The sequence below is a fragment of the Panthera uncia genome, chromosome E3, assembly GCF_023721935.1.
Source record: "Panthera uncia isolate 11264 chromosome E3, Puncia_PCG_1.0, whole genome shotgun sequence".
NCBI classification, from domain to species: domain Eukaryota; kingdom Metazoa; phylum Chordata; class Mammalia; order Carnivora; family Felidae; genus Panthera; species Panthera uncia.
The window spans coordinates 19,763,450-19,784,013 of NC_064815.1; the positions used below are offsets into that span (position 1 = coordinate 19,763,450).

Genomic DNA, 20,564 nt, shown 5'->3' on the forward strand with positions numbered 1-20,564 from the left:
TTATTTTGAGAGAGAGAGAGAGAGAGAGAGAGAGAGGGAGAGAGAAAGGAGAGAAAGCACATAGGGGAAGGGCAGGGAGAAGGAGAGAGAGAGAGTCCCAAGCAGGCTCTGCACTGTCAGTGTGGAGCCTGATGCGGGGTTCAAACCCACGAACTGTGAGATCATGACCTGAGCTGAAATCATGAGCCGGACATTTAACTAACTAAACCACCCAGGCACCCCTCTTTCTTTGTCTTTTGACAGTTTGATTATAATGTATCTCATTATGAGACTCTTTGAGTTTATCATTTTTGGAGTTTGTAGAGCTTGTTGGATGTGTAGATTTATGTTTTTCACCAAATTTTTGAAGTTTTGGCCATTCTTTTTTCAAACATTCTTTTTGCCATTTTTTCTTTTCTCTCTTGAGACTTTTGTAATGTGTATGTTAGTACGTTGTAGTGTTTTATGGGCCTTTAAAAAGAAATGTAAATAATAAGCCTACAATCTTTCTCTTCCTTGTTGGGAAATAAGCATTATTAATGACTTGATGTGTTTCCTTTAAATGATTTCTTTTCCCACTGGATCAGATTTTCTTCACTGAGGCTTATTATCTTGTTTTGCCCTCTTTCCTTTATTGGAATTTTCAGTTGTTCATTAAGCTTGAAATTGGTTGGTTACTTTATTTAGAGAGTAATTCTATAATAACAGTTTTCCTGCTTATCTTTGAGCATAAAGAATGTTTCATTTGGTTGCATCATGAATTATATCTTTGAATTTACCTTTTCATTCTTTATTTGACTTATCAAGTTGACACATTTTGTTTTGTCTTCCACAGATAGTATAAAGCTTAGTTTAAAGCCATTTCAACAGTAGGCATGGTTTCTAAGGAGTTTGATAGGTTGCCCAACTTCTAGTAGAGGCATTAAATGTTCTTTGCTTTTAGAAACAATGGTCATCAGTGAGGGATTGTGTGTGTGTGTGTGTGTGTGTGTGTGTGTGTGTGTTTAAAAGTTTAATTTTTGAGAGAGGGAAAGAGAGAGAGAGGGCATGAGCGGGGCAGAGAGAAAGAATCCCAAGCAGGCTTCAGTGCAGAGCCCGACACGGGGCTCAGTCTCACGAACTGCAAGATCATGACCTGAGCCAAAATCAAGAGTCGGTTGCTTAACCAACTGAGCCACCCAGGCACCCCAGTGAGGGACTGTTTCAATTTTAAGTTGTTTTTTGGCTTTAAGCCATTCAGAATTAGTTTTTGACAAACATACAATTTGGTCAGTATTCAGTTTGGTTTTTATAAATTGAGAAGACGGTCCAAAAGGCATCAGTGGTGGAGTCGTAACCTCTGCCGGTTTCCCAGCTCCTCTCCTCTTTTGGCATTGCTATGGTCACTAATTTTTTTCTGACTCTGGTTTTGTTTATTTGTCAGGCTAGAATGTAAATGACACAACAGTTGGCACTTGGCTTTGTTCGCTGCTGTATCTCTAGCACCTAGAATTAAGCCCAGCATAGAGAGGGACCCGGTGACTATTGGTTGATACCTGTGATGAATCTGTGGAGCTGCTGGTGGTGGTGGTGATGGTAGCCGAAGTTTATTCATACCTTTCTTTGTGCCAGGCCATGTTCTAAGACCGGTGTTTTAGTTCTTTTAACTTTACAACCATACTACAAGATACTGGTACTGGTACTCTCCCCATTTTACAGAGGCAGAGGGTGCATGCCTGAACGCACACAGCCGATTCCAGAGCCAAGAGCCATAGCTTAATTGTTAGTCTGTGGTTCTTTTTCCTCCTTTCTCCTGGCCTTCCTGACTACTCGGGCCTTTTCTACTTTGCACTTAAAATCTTTTTCTGCCTCGGTTCCCCTTGATAAGCATTTAACATTTACCTTAGGTATTTTGACCTTAGTTTTCAGCCCATGTATTTTCAGTTCGTCTATTACTTCCCTCTAAGAAACAACACAAGTTAAAACCCAAATTTAAAGTCTGTCGCAAAGATCTGATCGAAAATTTCGAGGTGAACATCTAGGTCTCTTGCTAGGGACCAACCACATTTGATGTGATATTACTTTCAAAATTCTGTTACTGTGTGCAGACCACTGGGGCAGGTTGGGGGGATCTTAGACTCTCAAACAGAAAATATATGAAATTATAAGATGGCAACTTCTCGTCATTTTTGACAAGTCACACTGTGACATTTTACGAATAACACTGTACATTGAACAGCAAGTAGGTAAACTGTTTGTCTGAAGTCAATACCTTCATCCTATTTTTATATTCATCCTATTTTTATATAACTGTCCCTACGAGATAACATGCCACATTCAGAAAATTCTGCAGTAATAACCATTCCAGAACCTATGCAAATTAAAATTACTAAATCTCCAAACTGAAAAAAATAAGTTTAATTCAAATTAAATGAATACAGTCCAGTTGACGCTCCAACTTTTTTTTCTTTTTTAACAGAAGATAAAATAGCAATGTTAAGTATTTCCTTTGCAGAGGAAATTCCAGCCTTCACGTTTCAAGAAACATCTGCACCCAGTTTTTGTTTTAATCTAATCTAATTAGAGTGTACCACTCTTTTGTTCTTCTGTAGACCTTAGGAACTGCTTTAACTAATTTTAAACAGACTTTAAATAAAATCTCTGAAATGATTCCATTGAACAAGCTCCCCATAGTCACAGCAAAACCCAGAATGCAAAGTTGATAATTTGAAATGAACTAATGAAATCCACTAACATTCCTTTTCCAGTAACCCCATAATGTTTCTCTTTGTAGCAATTTGATACAAGTATGCTATAGATAAAAAGGTATGAAAATTAGCTATTTCTGCTAATCAAAAGATATGGAGAAAGTGAAAAGGAAAGCCATAAAGTGAATGGAAATGTTTCCAAGGCCTTTATAACAGCTCTCTTATAGCCAGGATATATAAAGCATTTGAAAAAAACAAAACAAAACAAAAAACAGTCAGTAGGAAGAAAACAGCCCAATACAGAAATATTTAAAACACTTGAACAAGTACTTCCCAATAGCCGGCATCCAAATGGCCAGAAACATAATCAACTTCTTTAGTAGTCAGGCAAATACAAAATAGACAACGCAAGAGTGGCAAAATTTAAAGACTGAAAACTCCAAGTGTGGTAAGGAAGAGAAACAGCTGGAACCCTGAGACACTGCAGGTGAAAGTATCGTAAAATCACTTTGGAAACCAGTTTGACAGTATATGCTGACACTGCATGAATACACCTCCTGTGACCCAGCGTTTCCACACGTAGGTGCATCCAAGAAAAATCCATGCTCTTGTGCATCTCAAGAGTGAAGTATAATAACACGGAGGGCAACAGACACTATTTTGGTAGGACCCAAACTGGAAAATAACCAACACTTCCACTAGTGGTATATTCACATAATAGATATACAGCAGTATGTTTGATCTCACAAACATCAAATTCAGTGAAAGAAGCCAGACCTAATTGAGTATAAGCCATAATAGCATTTTATACAGTTTCCTGAAACAGGCAAAATTAAACCCTAGTGTGATAAAAATACAACAGCATTGTTTTAGAACAGCTAAAAAGTGGAGATGATCCAGATGTCTGTCGTTGGGGGAATGGTCGAATGAATTGTTGTATATTCAAATGATGGAGTACTGGCTAACAAGGAAAATGAGCAAATGTCAACATGCAGCAACACGGATGGATTTTCTGAAAATGTTGGATGACAGAAGCAAGACACAAAAGAATAATGGTATTAGGTATCTTTGGGACAGAGGGAGCGGATAGCGACTGGGTGATGGGTATTTTCTTTGTGTTAACCCCTTTTGCTATACAGATGTGTCTTATATACGTTTCTCTTTGTATGTTTTGTTTCACGATTTTAAAAGGTTTAGCAAAGCAGAGAGGGCCATGCCCCTTGGGTTCACATGCCAGCTTTGCCGCTTTCCAGCTGTGTGACTTTGGGACATTTATCTAACAGCTCAAGGCCTCAATTTCACAACTGCGATGTGAAGATAATAATCAAACCTATTTTGTAAGATTTGTTGTAAAGAGTAGACAGATACTGGACTCTTCGCTCCAATGTTAAGCACTTACAATAACAGCTGGCATGTAGTCAGTGCTGAGTAACTGCTAACTCCTTTTCTTGTTGTTGTTGGTATCATTGCCAGTTTATTTGTGCAAAGGAATTATAAACTCCCATTGGAGTTAACATTATATTATAAATCTATCATGGCTGTCCATGTAGTGAGTTTTTGTTTTAGGTCTTTCAGAAAAGTTTATTTTCTTCAGTGTCCATGTTATTTCATAAACTAATCACTAGATATTTTATAGATGTATTTTATAGTTGTTTAAGTGGAATTTTCCTTGCCTTGTATTTCATAATTGGTTGCTGTTGGCATATAGTAGCTAATACTTCTTGGGGTTCTAAGTTCTACACGGATTGAAGCTTTTAATCCTGTGTAGGACCCCCATTTTTCACAGGGTAGAAACTGAGAACAGGGAGATGAAAATAGCTAAGTGTGTGGTCTGGGCTTTGGTCGGGCCCCAGCGCCCATATTCACTCCACTGATCCATGCTAAGAAGGCAGTTCATTTTTATACTTTTCCTTAATACAACTTTTTAGTTGATTTTCTTAGGTTTCCAAGAAGCCAGTTACATCATTTGCAAGTAATTATTTTTTTGTGTAGTGTCCAGCAATTCTTGCTCCCTTGCCTTATTGCTTGGATTTTCACTTTCAGGGAAGTGTTCATAAAAATAACAGAGTGGACATTCTTCTGTTAGTCTGACCAAATGGGAATGCCTGTATTTTTCATAAGCCACTGAGAATGACATTGACCATTTTATCTTAAGGTTGTGTTTTTTAATTGTGTAGTTTGCCAAATGGTTTTTGATTTGATTACTCTGTTTTGTTTTCAAATTAAGGATGGCTTTTAAATTATACCAAATACCTTTGTGTGTCTGTGAAGATGATCGCGTGTACTTTTCTGTGTTGAACTCTGTGATGAATTATATTAATATGTAACCACATATGGAATCATCTTTGCATTCCTAGAATTTTCAACATACTGCTGAATTGTATTTGCTGAAGTTTCTATAAGATTTTTGTATCTATAAGTACAAGTGAGATTGGTCTGCTGTTCTCTACCCGTTTTTGTTAAGTGAATTCTGGCTTTATATGTAAAGGGAATCTGGAAGATCTCTGTCTTTTCGTGCATTATATACTGTGTTTTAAAGTAATTTTTGAGTACATTTTCTGGTATGGCTGCCAAATACTGCTCAGCGGAGATCTTTTCATTTTGTTCATCGAAGATCTCGAGTGTTTCTTCTCTTTCACTAATTATGGAAATCTTCAAACATAGGCAAAAGTAGAGAGGTTGGTATCATTTTGTTCCTCTCTCGCCTCACTTTTTCTCTCAAGTATTTAGAGCCTCACTACTTAAAACATGCTGTGCGTGGTAGCAGCATGGATATTATCCGGGAACTTGCTCCAGATGGGTGTGGCCCTGCGTGCATATGCACATAGACACCACCTCCGCCATATACTACTGGTTATAGGCAAGTCCTAGGTGCCGCTCCCCAGTCTTGCTTTAGATTTTAACCCCTTTTGGGGCGCCTGGGTGGCTCGGTTGGTTAAGCGGCGGGCTTCGGCTCAGGTCATGATCTCGTGGTCCGTGAGTTCGAGCCCCGCGTCGGGCTCTGTGCTGACGGCTCAGAGCCTGGAGCCTGTTTCAGATTCTGTGTCTCCCTCTCTCTCTGTTCCTCCCCTGTTCATGCTCTGTCTCTCTCTGTCTCAAAATAAATAAATGTTAAAAAAAATTAAAAAAAAAAAGATTTTAACCTCTTTTTCATACTGTCCTGAGATGTTTCAATAACGCTTTGAATGTTTGAAAAATTGTCTCGGGTCCTGGAAGGGAGAGAGCTACAAAGTCAAAGGGCATAAACTTGTTAAAGCCTTTGATGTCTGTTGTCTAATTGCTTTTCAGAAAACCACTACCTCTTTTGGTTAAGTGGTAAACAGGTGACAATACTGACAGTTCATAAATGTGTCTTTTCTGCCAAGAGGAGATCATTAAAATGTTAAGAAAGCAGGAAAGAAGGGAAGAGTAATTAGAAATTCTTGTCATAAACACTTGAGTGATTGGTACCTGAGAGCCTGAAGGTTATTTGAATTAATTTTCAACAGTCTTAAACTATTTGGCCAATTTACTATTCCTTACTAAATCTAATTCAGTGTGTCGTTTTCAAGAAACATTTGGGTGCCTAAGTGGTAGAGATTGTGAGTGAGAAAAGATACATGCCAATATCTGTGCCCTTAAAAGGCTTATGGGAATCTTATTATATTGTTTTCATTTTTTTTTCATCTTTCTACAAAATATAACTTTGGCTTATAGAAGTTCTGGCTGGGGGCGCCTGGGTGGCTCAGTTGGCTAAGCGTCTGACTTCGGCTCAGGTCATGATCTCACAGTTCGCGAGTTTGAGTCCCGCGTCAGGCTCTGTGCTGACAGCTCAGGGCCTGGAGCCTGCTTCGGATTCTGTGTGTGTATCTCTCTCTCTCTCTGCCCCTACCCTGCTTGTGCTCTGTCTCTCTGTCTTACAAATAAATAAAACATTTTTTAAAAATTTTTTTAAAAAGTTCTGGCTGAATTTCACATTACCTGGGTCTCTAGGGAATTGAAGAAATTTGAAAGCCTTCCTAGGTGTGACTTCCACCAAGATAAAAACGAAGTTGGCTTTTCCTTTGTTTCAGCAACAGCGTACTGTGTACAGGCTGACTCTAGTGAAAGCGTGGAATGTAGACGAACTCCAGGCCTATGCCGAGCTGGTGACCCTGGGGAATCCTGACTTCATCGAAGTGAAGGTGAGCTCCTGCTGGCCAATGTCATCCCACTTCCTATGGTGCTTTGTTGTGGTGAAGTTAGTACCTTATAAAACTCTATAGGAGGTCCCAGATGTGTTATTTATTCATTCAGAAATATTAATCAAGAACGTGGCACCATTCTAGGCAACGGGGATAATAACAGTAAAGACGGAGCTTTTGCTCTTATAAAGCTTATATTTATTGAGAGGGAGGCAGTCAGTGCAAAATAAATAATTAAAAACTACATAGTAACATTAGTATGCTGAGAAATAAAATAGTGTTACAGTGAGGAATTGGTTGGCTTTAAAATAAACTTTTAGGGTTGACTAGGTGGCTCAGTTGGTTAAATGTCCGACTTGGGCTCAGGTCATGATCTCATGGTTCTTGGGTTCAAGCCCCGCGTCGGGCTCTGTGCTGACAGCTCAGACTGGAGTCTGTTTTGGATTCCGTGTCTCCCTCTCTCTCTGCCCCTCCCCACTCACACTCTCTCAAAAATAAACATTAAAAATTTTTTTTAATTAAAAAAAGTAAAAAAATAAAAATAAAATAAAAATAAAAAAGTAAAATAAACTTTTATTATGGAGAATTTCAAACATATATAGAAGTAGAGAGATTGGTCTCATGACCTCCATCTGTTCACCCAGCTTCAAAAATTACCAACTCATGACCAGTCTTGTTTCAGTTCTACCTCTACCCATTTTCTCTGCCTTATCCTATTATTTTGAAGCAAACCCTATGTTATATGGCTCATCTATAACTGTATATGTCTCTAAAAGATATACACTCACTGTATACACTTATTCAGAATACTGTTCTCATAATTGAACAGTTTTAACAATAGTCTCTTAAGTATTGGAAATAGAAGGTTTCAGACTTGACCAACTATTTCTTATTAAAATAGTATTTGTGAATCTAGATCCAAATAAGGATCATTAACTGTAATTGGATTCTTTCTTTTTTAAATTTCTTTTAATCTGTTAGTTCCTCTTTCATGTGTTCTCTCTCTACTCTGCTCCCCCTGCCCCCACACCAGTAAGTTTGTTGAAGAAAATGTGTCATTTATCCTGGCTAGTTCCCTCTGTCTATATTTTAGATTTTGCTGATTGCTTGTTCCTTTGCCCCCTGTATTTCCTGTAGATTGGTAGTTAGATCAAGAGAAGATTGATCAGATGTGTGTGCGTGTGTGTGTGTTTGCATTTTAAGATTATTTAGTTGGTGGTATCGTATACTTACAGTAGGAGGTGGTGGTGCCTGGTTGTCCCTGGCCCGTTTGTTGGCAGTATTTCTTTGGGATGATGGATTCCTATAAGTGGATTGATGTGCCAAAGGGCAGATCATTGTTTTGGTAGACATTGTGATTGGCTGTTTTAGATTTCATAGGCAGAAGTCTTTTCTTCCGCCTATGAAATCTAATGGAGGAGATGACTCTTTTACAACTGATTCCTGAATAGTAAGAAACAATGCAGTCACCAGGGGATCAGAGCATTTTGGGCAGATGGCAAACAAGTAAGTATTCAAGTCGGGGGGTCCCGTGTGAGATCAGGAGGGCAGTTGGAGTTGGCGGAGACACAAGATGAATCACAGAGGTGGGATGGGGCCAAATGTTGTTAGAACTTTCAAGCAAGAAAAGAACTGGATTTTATACTAAGTTCAATGGTCAGCTTTTTGAATAGTCTGGTTTATGATTTTAAAAGATCACCCTGCTGCTGTCATGGGCGGATTACAGAGCTCAGAGCGAGAGTGGTTATAAAACGAGACGTTATGGCTTGGGGGAAGGTCATTGGCAATATGATTGGAGAGGAGTGGGTGCATTTGGGATAAATTGTGGAAGTGGAACCAATACAGCGTGTTGCCAGATGAGACACAGGGAGTGAAAGAACAAACTAAATCAAGAACAACACCTGGATTTTGGCTTAAGCAATCGTGCGGATGTGCAACAGTTTACTGAATCGGGAAAGACCAGCGGAGGAGGCAGGCAAGTTTGGGGAGTAATTTCACGAGTTCTTTGTTGGCCTTAATCATTTGAGAGACCTTTTAAATATCCACATATAGGTTCAAATAGGCCAGAGGTTATATAAGCCTGGAGTTCTGGGGATAAGACAGGGCTGGCAGTAATCATTTGGAAGGCATCAGCGTGCCATGGTGGTTAAAGCTGTGGACTGTTACAAGGCAAATGGCTTTTCTGGACAACTAAGAGTCCACAGAATGAGAAAACGTGACCAGAAAATTCCACCCTGTCTCTGAAAACCCGACTCTTCAGTGTATGTCATTTCACTCTGTCATTTCAGAGGATAGTTCATTTTTACAGCTGTCTGTTCAGCTTTCTGTGGTACTATAGCCTAGAGCAGCAGGGAGGTGGGAAGAGATAAAATATTGCTGTCTGAGTGTTCAGCATTTTATCCCTGGTCAGGTCAAAGACACTCTTTTCTTTTGAAATTGCTCTTAATTTTAAAAGGCTACTCTTGGCAAGAACTCTAATGATGCAGAGATGCAAACTACATCTGCAGTATATTTGTTGGCTTAAGCAAACCTTGCCAATGTCAGGGATTAATGGTGTTTTAATTTATGATTTAGCTATTAAAGAATGCTGTCTCCAGTGATGTTGCAGTAAAACTTCCATTATAAAGCAAGTTTCTGGATCATACGGTCACCTTTTTTCTGCCTCCCTCCGTCCCTCCCTTCCTCCTTTCCTTCTTTGCAGTCATGTTTTCTATAATGTATGACATATTTTACAATCTGAAAAGAATCACCCGGTATTATTTTTAAAAGAAAGATAGCTACTTTGTAAACAGTATAATCCTCCGATGGGTATTTTTTTAGTTTGACAGACTATTAACGTAATACCCTCTGTCTATACCTGAGATGTTATAATGACATGGTTTCTTTCACATGAGATTTCCATTTTACTGTTTTACCCCTGCATTCAACAGATATCTTTCAGCTCTTTCTATGTGCTAGGCCTCATCAAAGCACCAGAGATAGAAAATTTGATATGGACATGCTGTTTGGGAAATGGATGGTCTTATTGAACAAGGCCAAGTCTACAGAAGTAAAATGAGCCACTTGGAGAGATTTCATTTAAAAGTTTCTTGAAGAAATATGTAATATAATCACAATTTTAACTATCTTACATGAATGATAAAATATAACGTAACAGGTAACAGTCGTACCAAGGGAAAGCATGGTGATGATCAGCTTGTTTCTTTTTTTTTTTTAATTTTTTTTTTTCAACGTTTTTTATTTATTTTTGGACAGAGAGAGACAGAGCATGAACGGGGGAGGGGCAGAGAGAGAGGGAGACACAGAATCGGAAACAGGCTCCAGGCTCCGAGCCATCAGCCCAGAGCCTGACGCGGGATGATCAGCTTGTTTCTTATAGAATGTTTGAGATAGAAATGGCCTCTGTTAAGTGTACCTGTGCCATTGAGGACTGGATCTCATTGCTTTGTTAAATTCAGCTCTCATTTGTCCTGCAGGGTAATGAAGTATCTTTCTTTAAAAAAAATTTTTTTTAATGTTTATTTATTTCTGATAGACAGAGCATGAGTGGGGGAGGGGCAGAGAGAGAGGGAGACACAGAATCAGAAGCAGGCTCCAGGCTCTGAGCTGTCAGCACAGAGCCCAACGCGGGGCTCGAACTCACGGACCGTGAGATCATGACCTGAGCCGAAGTCGGTCGCTCAACCGACTGAGCCATCCAGGCGCCCCTGAAGTATCTTCCTTTTAAACTGAAGTAGAAAAGGGATGTTTGCAGAATATAGTATACTTCAGAAACAGAACAAGTTATAGAATAATGTTTATTATTTGATTATATATATTTTAAAAGTTTACTTCTTTATTTTGAGAGAGAGATGAGTGGGGGAAGGGGCAGGGAAAGAGGGAGAGAGAATCTTAAGCAGGCCCTGTGCTGTGAGCCCTGACTCAGGGCTCGCACTCACAAACCATGAGATCATGACCTGAGCTGATATCAAGAGCTAGATGCTTAACCAGCTAAGCCACCCAGGCGCCCCTGATTATATTTTTTAGCAGTATATGTTTGGATATATTTATATAAGAAAAGTACGGAAGGATTATATCAGACTGTTCACAGTGTTGTAATTTGGAAGAAGGGCAGGGAAAGGCTTAGTAATTCTATTTTCCATGTTTCCATGCCCTGCGAATTATTACAGTGAGCGGGCATCATGTTTGTAATCCCACTGATTGAAATGAAATCAGTAAAGGAGAAGGCATTCTTTCCTGTTCAATAGAGTTAAACTATTTAAGTCTGAAAAGGCATTTTTGTTGTTGTTGTCTAATTAATTAAATTTAAATTTTGTGGGGGTGGGGGGCGCTTAGGTGGCTCAGTCGGTTGAGTGTCTGACTCTTGATGATCCCAGAATTGTAGGATCCAGCCCCGCGTCCAGCTCCACGCCGAGTGGAGCCTGCTTGGGTTTCGTTCTCGCTCTCGCTCTCCCTCCCTTCACCCCTCCCCCCACACCAAGTGCCCACGCATGTTCTAATTTTAGTATATGTGCTGCCCAAGGGAGCACTTGCCTGTTCTTTCTCTCTCACTCTCGCTGTCTCTAAAATTAAAAAAAGTTAAAAATTTTCTACATTGGAGGAGTTTTAAAAGTAATGGTAACAAGGACATGTGGCTGGCTCAGTCGGTAACTCTTGATCTCCAGGTCATGAGTTTGAGCCCCACACTGGGGTTAGAGATTACTTAAAATAATAACATTTAATAAAATAATAATAGGAAAAACCCTCTCTGAAAAACATTTGATGAGAACTAGCGATATGGTAGGCTAAGTAACCTCAGCTTCCTCTAAAAACAAACACTTAGAAGTAACTGTGTTATAATAAACATACTTTTGACAGCATGGCCATCTGTCAGGTCTGTAAGGGAGTTCCTTTGGGACTCAAAAAAGAGAGACCACTCTGGTGGTACTTTGTAGCTCTGATAGAGATGGGACTTGGGTTTAAAGGATGGAACACGAGGCCCTTTTGCCTTCAATGAAAGCACAAATTAGGACAGAATTTACCCACTGACATAGAATGGCCCTTGGAAGCTTGTCTTTCACCTATGCTCTTGATTTAAAAAAAAGGGGGGGTGGTCTCCCAGGGCCTGGCATTAAAATTTGAATAGTACCTCATGGTCACATACGTAAATGCCTTGAAGCTAGGAAATTGATAATACAAATTGACCCTAGGCTAGTGACATGCCTGGGTTCCCTGCAGAAGCAAACGAGTACTGTTCATGTCTTGTGTCTTCCAGGCGTGTGCGAGTGTGCACGCACAGGGGTCTCTCCTAGTCTGCACTCTGGAGCCTCATGGGGAATGGGGAAGAGCACAGTTTTGATACATTCCAAAAAAGTACTGATGTAGATCTTCTCTGCATCTAAATTTCCTCCCTATTAGAATTAGAATAACAGGATCATTTTAATAGGTTTGTTTTGAGAATTCAGTGGGATAATGTATGCTTGGATTCGGTAAATGTTTAGATCACTTCTCATTAAGCACATTTATTTAAACTAAATCAATAGAAGCTATTTCTTTATTTTATTGGTTCCCGCTTTTCTTTCATTGCTAGTCTCATAAACTATTTTTCTGTTTGATTCCCTGTAAATGAACATATATTTTAGTTTCATTAGGCTTAAATAGGCCTTTATTTGCTAGCCCTAGAAACTTAGTGATCATTATTTGCTTGCTTGTTTGTGAAAATGTGTATCATGTTCTAAACATCTGCCTTATTGAAAAACTTTCATAGTACAATCCATTTGTAAATGAAATACTGTCTTTATATTCCCTGCCTTGCATTGCACCTTGAGAATAATAGTAAGTGCTTAGTAATTATTTGTTGTCAGATGATTTAAACCTCTTTTATGCTGTTGGCACTGTAGCTGTCTACAGAGCTCAATCCTTGTAGCGTGCCTTTTGCAAAACAAATGCCTTAGCCTGACCTCACTGTCTTTCTCTACACAAAGATAAGAAATATTAGCGGTTATTCATGTAGCAGTCCCTGACTGGTATTCCTCAGTTGCTTTGTCATCAAGCATTAAAGAGTAGAGGGGAGAAAAGAGTAGAAAAATCCACATTAATGTGAATGAAATTTTATATTATATCAGAAAAGAGTTCTGGAGTTTAATGTCATATAAAATATGTGACTTGATCTTTAGGTCATTCAGCATAGATTGGTTGGGGGTACAGAGAAGAACAGAGCACAGCCCCTGCCTGTACAAGCTTAGAATTTACACATGTAATTATACCAGTTGGTACAAGCTATGTACCAGATATGATGAGCTTGGGATCAGGTTGGGTAGGGGTTCCTGAACAGAGATTAAAGAGATGGTGGGAAATTTAGCCAAGTAAAGACTGGATGCTGAGGAGGGCAGTCCACTGAAGAAAGCCTCGTGAGTGGCTCAGTCAGTTGAGCATCCAACTCTTGGTTTTGGCTCAAGTCATGATCTCACCGTTTTGTGGACTCTAGCCCTGCGTTGGGCTCCGTGCTGACAGTGCAGAACCTGCTTGGGATTCTCTCTCTTCTTCTCTCTCTCTGTCTCTCTCTGAAAATAAATACATAAATAAACTTAAAAAAAAAAAAGAAGGCCTCATGTGCCATGCTGAGAAGGTTGGGCTGTTTTTTGTTTTCCTGTGTGTGTGTGTCTGGGAAGAGTTGTTGAAGCATTTTTAGGATGGAGTGACACGTTTTGGGTATATTGTGCAAAAAGTAAAAGTCATGAAGACAACAACATTTCTCATTAGGCTATAGGAAACAAAAACAATAGGAGTCTTTGGACGTTCAGTTTAATTAGAATATCAATCAAACTGCCAAAATACTACTCTTCCCACAGACCTTGAATCCCCAGGTAAAGTGTCCACGCACCCAGTATAGGACCTTAGGGCTTCCATGTCCTACAGCAGAGTGATCCATCCAAAAGACACCAATGTAATGGCATCGGTTATGCTTTTCACTACAAATCCAGGGGTGCATAAGTGGTTTTGTTCTTGAGGAACTTTCTTTGGGTCTGCTTGCCACTCCTCAACCTGGAGATTACAAAGTGAGTGTTTTTCAGTTGCCACACGGTACCCATCTGTTTTCTTGAGTTCATTCTTTTTTCAAAGTTGTGACGGCAAAACTTGGTGCTGGTGATAGATGGGGTGGGGGCAGGACGGTGGCGGGATGAGAAGGTGGCAGACAACTGTGATGTCATAGAAAAGGAAGCACTTTTAGATAGTTTAGGTAAAGTGTGATCAGGAATAAAGTCAGGGCAAGTCAGCCATTAGACCGGAGTGCAGAATGAAGTAGCCAGAGCAGAGAGGGGAGCACCAGAGGAGGGGGACATCAGGAGCCCAACTGAGGGAGGGCTCAGGGGTTCCCAAAGGTGACTCCACAGAGTAATTCACAGAGCCCATTCATGTCACAGAGGCTCAGAAAGTTGCCCGTACTGCCTACCCCAGAGGATTTTGCCTGGCTAAAATGAGAACTTTTATGTGAAGAACTTAATTAACTATGAAGCATCATGTGAGTGTATGGGAAAGTATTATGTGAAGACCTAGTAATGAACCGTGGCGCTCATTCTCTCATTTCCTTCCCAAACCAAATCTGTCCTTGATGGTTCATGATTTATTATTGGTGAATAAGAAATAATAAAATATTTTCCAGAGCTATTGTCATAGATGTAAGATCTTATCTAAAAAAATAGGGGCACCTGGGTGGCTCAGCTGGATAAGCGTCCAACTTCAGCTCAGGTCATGATCTCACGGTTCATGGGTTCGAGCCCCACGTCGGGCTCTGTGCTGGCAGCTCAGAGCCTGGATCCTGCTTCCGATTCTGCATATCCTTTGCATATCCTTCTCTCTCTCTCTCTCTCTCTCTCCCTCCCTCCCTCCCTCCCTCCCTCCCTCTCCCTCTCCCTGTCCCTGTCCCTCTCCTGCTTGTACTCTCTCTCTCTCTCTCAAAAATAAACAAAAATAAAAAAAATTTTTTTTAATATGAAAAGTAAGTTCCTTTGAATTAGCTACTATGTACATGCTTTTTCATATAATTCACAGTATCATAAAAAGTACTTAAGTTGAAGTAAAGTTCATTTTTATGACTAATTTGACCTATCAATAAATTGTTTTCATGTTTGGTATACGTTCCGGTAAGTTTAGCACAATTTTTCAGCCATTCCTAAAGATTTTCAGAACTGTTGTAGTACTTGCTTTTTTTTTTTATTCACCTAAAACTCAAACTTGGTTTAATGAATTTTCTAAAATCACTGGGCTGATAGAGATGATGCTCTTGATTGTTACAACTGAGCTGGGTTGCCTCTAGTTTATGTTCAGCAAAGGTCACGGTTTAGCATAACGGGGATCTTTTTGAGAGTCATCTGGAGTAGATCATTTTGCAGAGTTCATCTGAGTCTTCAGCCAGTTCCCAGCCCTGAGTGTTTGCTCATCCATGGGTTTTTCATTCATTGGTATCCCATCCCCTCTACTCTGTATGTGTGTGTCTTTGTGTGTGTGTCTGTCTGTCTGTCTGCGTCTGTGTGAGTGAGACAGAGTGTGTGAGTGCATGTCTTTGTATTTTAGTTATTCCCTCCTTAGTAGCAGCATGTCTAGAATATTCAAAACACTTGTCCAGAAAGTTTAATTCTGGAGTATTTAAAGAGCCTGCAAAATTCAGATATCCCTTATTATCAGAAAATTTATCATTATGTAAATTAACCAAATAGAGAACTTAATTATGAAACTTTGGGGTCCTCTAAGCGTCGGCTGTCAGGTAGTGTTCTAAAGCATTAGAAGCCAATTTACCTTACCGCATTTGTACAACTCAGAAATTTCTGTAGAGGCGAGATGCATGTATATGCATGTAAGTGTGTGAAAGGTATGCATGTATAGCCACAAATGTATTTCCTGTTTGGCACAATTCTGTGTTTATACATATCCATGTACAGAAAGTAATCTCCTTAAAGAATACTTTCAAAGGGATCCCTAGCTGGCCCTTTGCAGAAGAATCTTATCAACCTTTATCAAACCTAAGTTGTATTGGGAAATGGGGGCTCATCTTATTTCCCAGTGAATAAACTGTTCGGTGAATTTTTGTGCCAACCATGCCTCCATTATTAGTGTATGAGATTTATAATCCCTTGAGCATTAACCTCTTACGGTGCACCAAGAAATCTGAATGAAAAGATACGTTGTTGGTTCAAATACATTGTTGTGCCTAGACAGCATGGATTGTGACAGCACTGAACACAGTACCCAAGCACCCTCAGTCACAGGGTGGGAAGGCCATCCGCCTGGGAGCTCCTAAGCAGATTTTATCATCTCTAATTCACTGTTACTTTCTTCATTTTTGGATTGAATTGGATTGGATTGGGTGGGATGGGGTAGATTCCCTCTAGAAGCCTTTCTGGCTCTGAAACTCTTAGTTGATTTCATTTAAATTAGGTCCATAATTGTCTCTGTTGTCTTGCTTCCCCAGGGTGTCACCTACTGTGGAGAGAGTTCAGCAAGCAGTCTCACCATGGCCAACGTGCCCTGGCACGAGGAGGTGGTACACTTTGTCCGCGAGTTGGTGGCTCTCATCCCCAACTATGAAATTGCTTGTGAACATGAACATTCCAACTGCCTCCTGATAGCTCACACAAGGGTAAGAATAGCTCAACTATGCCTTCTTTTCTTCTTCTTTCTTCTCTTTATTTTCTCCTGTCTTTATTATAGTGGATATCTGCTTGTCTGCTACCTTTCCTGAAATAGACGTTAAGAAGGCCCTCCAGTCTGTCCATTGGGCTCACGTACTCTTGTTTCGTTCTTAGCCCTCAGCTAGGCACTTGAAGGGCCTCCTGGTTTGCAGTTGGTGCATGCTGAAAAAGAAAAGCAAAAAACACCCTTGTCATAACCTCTAATCCTTCCTCAGAATGACAAGAGAAAGCTGAAATAGTGGACAACCCCCATATGACTTGCAGAAGAAATATTGAAGTATTTATCAAATTTTATATCACTTTGAATCTCAGCCTCTGGAGAAATTTTCCTGGAGTTTTGGTTTCCATTTTTCCCTTTTAGCACTTTTACTAGACAGAATAAGTACCCAGATCTCGCATATTTCTTTTTTTTTTTTTTTTTAATTTTTTTTTTTTTTTCAACGTTTATTTATTTTTGGGACAGAGAGAGACAGAGCATGAACGGGGGAGGGACAGAGAGAGAGGGAGACACAGAATCGGAAACAGGCTCCAGGCTCTGAGCCATCAGCCCAGAGCCTGACGCGGGGCTCGAACTCACGGACCGTGAGATCGTGACCTGGCTGAAGTCGGACGCTTAACCGACTGCGCCACCCAGGCGCCCCCAGATCTCGCATATTTCTTAAGAATGTCCAGCAAAGGAAAAATTCAGCTCTTGGTAAAGGTAGGCCATTAAAATAAGAAGGAAAATCTGCTAATCAGAAGGCCATTGTTGGAGTAGCTATCACAACGTGTCCTTACAGAAGTATTTGTACAGAAATAATGTGGCATCTGGGTTTGATTTAAAATAACATGAGGTGAAATTACGTGGGTGTGTGGATAAGATGACTGTTGTCGTGGCTAGATGATGAGCACATAGAGGTTTGTTATACTACTCTGCCTAGTTTTCTGTTCAAATTCTCCATTAATAAATACTTTTTTGTTTTTAAGTGGACATGGGGCGCCTAAGTGGCTCAGCCAGTTAAATATCTGACTTTAGCTGAGGTCATGATCTCACGGCTTATGGGTTCCAGACCTGCACCAGGCTGTGTACTGTTAGTGTGGAGCCTGCTTGGGAGTCTCTCTCTCTCCCTCTCTCTCTGCCCTCCCCCACTCACACTTTCTCTCTCTCAAAATAAATAAACTTCAAAACAAAAGTCAACATGGATGAACCCTGAAAACATTATTCTAGGTGGGGAAAAAAAAAAAACACCCCAGACACAACAGGGCACATATTGTATGATTGTGTGAAATATCCAGACTAGATAAATCCATAGAGATGGAAAGTAGGTTGGTGGTTGCCAGGTGCTGGGAGAAGAGCAGACTAGGAAGTGACTGCTAATAGGTATGGGATTTCTTTGGGGGATGATGAAATACTCTAGAATTATAGTGTGGTGTTGGTTGCCCATCTTTGAGACTAATCCAAAAGTCACTCAATTGTACACTTTAAAGGCTGAATATTATGGTCTGTGGATTATATCACAATAAAGATAGATTAATACCAAGATGATAATAAAGGTTAAGGGTGGGCTACCTTTTCTTACATAAGTTCTTTTTATGCAAGTAAAGGCAGGCTCAATTTGAACATGAAAGACTTAGTATATTCTCCCCAAAAACCTAAATGACTTCCTGAACAGCTTCTCAAGTTAATGACATTTAATAATGTGAGATTTGCTCAATTAAAATATCACATCCTGGGGGCGCCTGGGTGGCGCAGTCGGTTAAGCGTCCGACTTCAGCCAGGTCACGATCTCGCGGTCCGTGAGTTCGAGCCCCGCGTCAGGCTCTGGGCTGATGGCTCGGAGCCTGGAGCCTGTTTCCGATTCTGTGTCTCCCTCTCTCTCTGCCCCTCCCCCGTTCATGCTCTGTCTCTCTCTGTCTCAAAAATAAATAAAACGTTAAAAAAAAAAAAAAAAAAAAATATCACATCCTGTAGTCTCAATAACCATGAGGTTAAAAGGCTCTCATGCTTTGGTTGCAGTCAGATTGTATGTAGCTGACTTGTGGTCTGTCAGATGTTTAGACAGAAGAATATGTTCTGGGACATCAGGGAACAAAGAAATAAAGGCCACCTGGTATTTGAAATGTTAATGATAGCTACAAAGCTAATTAACTTACAAAGCAAATCTTAAAAATTAAAGCCAAAAACCTAATTTTATTTTCTAGTTTTTCATTCACTGTTAACCTTTTCAGGTAAGATAGTGCCTTTAAAAAAATTATTTGAGGGTCGCCTGGGTGGCTCAGTAGGTTGAGCATCTGACTCTTGATTTTGGCTCAAGTCATGATCTCACGGCTTGTGGGATTGAGCCCTGTGTCAGGCTTTGTGCTGGCAGCACGGAGCCAGCTTGGGATCCTCAGCCTCCCTCTCTGTCTCTGCCCCTCCCCCACTGATGCACGCACACTCATGCATGCATGCACTCTCCCTCTCTCAAAATAAATAAATAACATTAAAAAAAAAAATTTGATTACAGAGGCAGTGCTCTGGAAATAATCCTGACTCTGGTGGCAGAGTTCTTTCTAACTCCATTGAGATACCTCAGTGACCTCCCATTGCTTTTAGCATGAAAATCAAAGTCCTTAATGTGACCCTAGGGCCCTGCATGGTCAGGCTGTCTACCTCTCCAGATGCTTTTTAAATTGCACTTCCCTCTCTCTCTGCACTTCCTTTATTTTCTCAGACACAGTAGGTGTTACTTTGGAATTATTTACAGTTTTCTTTTTTTTTTTAGTGGTTGCACTCGAAGTGACTTTATGATCCTTGACTAATCAAAGTATAATGTTAAAGAATACTTTTACCCTCTAAATGCAATGCAAGGACCTTAGAATACCTTATTAACCTCCATTTTTCCCTTCCCAACTCACATGCTATTATTGTTCTGTCCATGAATTATAAATGTGTGTAAGGAGAATATTGTTACTGCTGTATGTAGTCACTGTTCATTTAGATTTACCTGCATCTTTAACACTGTTTTGCACTCTTTTCCTTTCTTCATTTTTGACTCTCCATACAGGATTGTGTTCTTTCTGCCCAAAAAATACTTTCTTAAAAATTTATTTTAGTGGGCATCTGCTGATGGAAAATTCTGCTCTTGTTTGTCTGGAAATGTATATTTTAGCTGGGTATAAAATTCTAGGTTGACATTTGTTGTCTTTCAACACAATATAATCTCTTGTCTTTTAAATTCCATTGATAAAGTCAGCTGTTGGTCTGTTGCTTGTTCTCAGATAATCTGCCATTTTCATCCTTCTGGTTTCTTTTTATGATCCTGCCCATATGCACAGGAAGTTCTCAGAAGGGACCAAACAACTGAAATTTTAGTGTGATAAATGCAATAACAGACAAAGCCTACAAGGTACAAGCCAACATAAGGAGACATTCTGAGATTGACCTTCATTATTTCATGTCTGTTGTGTACCCAGGGTGTGTCAGGCACTATGCTGGGTACAAAGGATACAAAGATGAGTTAAAAAAAAAATAAGTCTCTGCCTTTCAGAATGGTCTAACAGAAAAAGAGGTAACTATCAAAACAAACACATACCCCAAAGTTTTATCAGAGCAAGATGGAAGAGTAGAATTGAGCCCAAGGAGGCATAGTTGGGAATATATGGTACCATCAGGAAAGGCTTCACAGAGGAGTTGCTGTTTGACTGGATGTTCAGTAACCGCCCAGGTAGAAACGACATTTAAGCAAAAACAGCCTAAGAAAAGGTCCACAGAGAAGTGCAGAGGCCTGGCACATTGGGAGAATAAATAGTTTGGTGTGGCCGGAGGTCAAGAGAAGGATTGAAGGGAATGGAAGGGGGGTGATTCACCAGGGGTGAGAGCATTGATGGCACCGAATGACATCCTAATTGTGCTGTTTTTTGTACAGCATGGGCAGGCACTGAAGGGTTTTAAATAGAAGTGACACAATCAGATTTGAGTTTAAAAAAATTTCTTTGGCAGTATTTCAGGGGATGAAGTGCAAGACTTTAAGAGAAACCAGTTCAGTTAAAAACTGCTATAATAGTGGGTGCCTGGGTGGCTCAGTCGATTAAGCGTCTGACTTTGG

The 20,564-nt window shown here is 40.0% G+C and overlaps 1 protein-coding gene across 1 annotated transcript in view; it reads left to right on the forward strand.

The window, feature by feature from the left end:
- Positions 1 to 20,564, forward strand: part of LOC125928480 (S-adenosyl-L-methionine-dependent tRNA 4-demethylwyosine synthase TYW1) — a 212,648-nt gene that overhangs the window by 171,028 nt on the left and 21,056 nt on the right. Inside the window, exons 14-15 of the mRNA XM_049639186.1 lie at positions 6,719 to 6,829; positions 16,278 to 16,445. Of these exons, the coding sequence (XP_049495143.1) occupies positions 6,719 to 6,829; positions 16,278 to 16,445 (279 nt within the window). The remainder of the gene's footprint in view (positions 1 to 6,718; positions 6,830 to 16,277; positions 16,446 to 20,564) is intronic.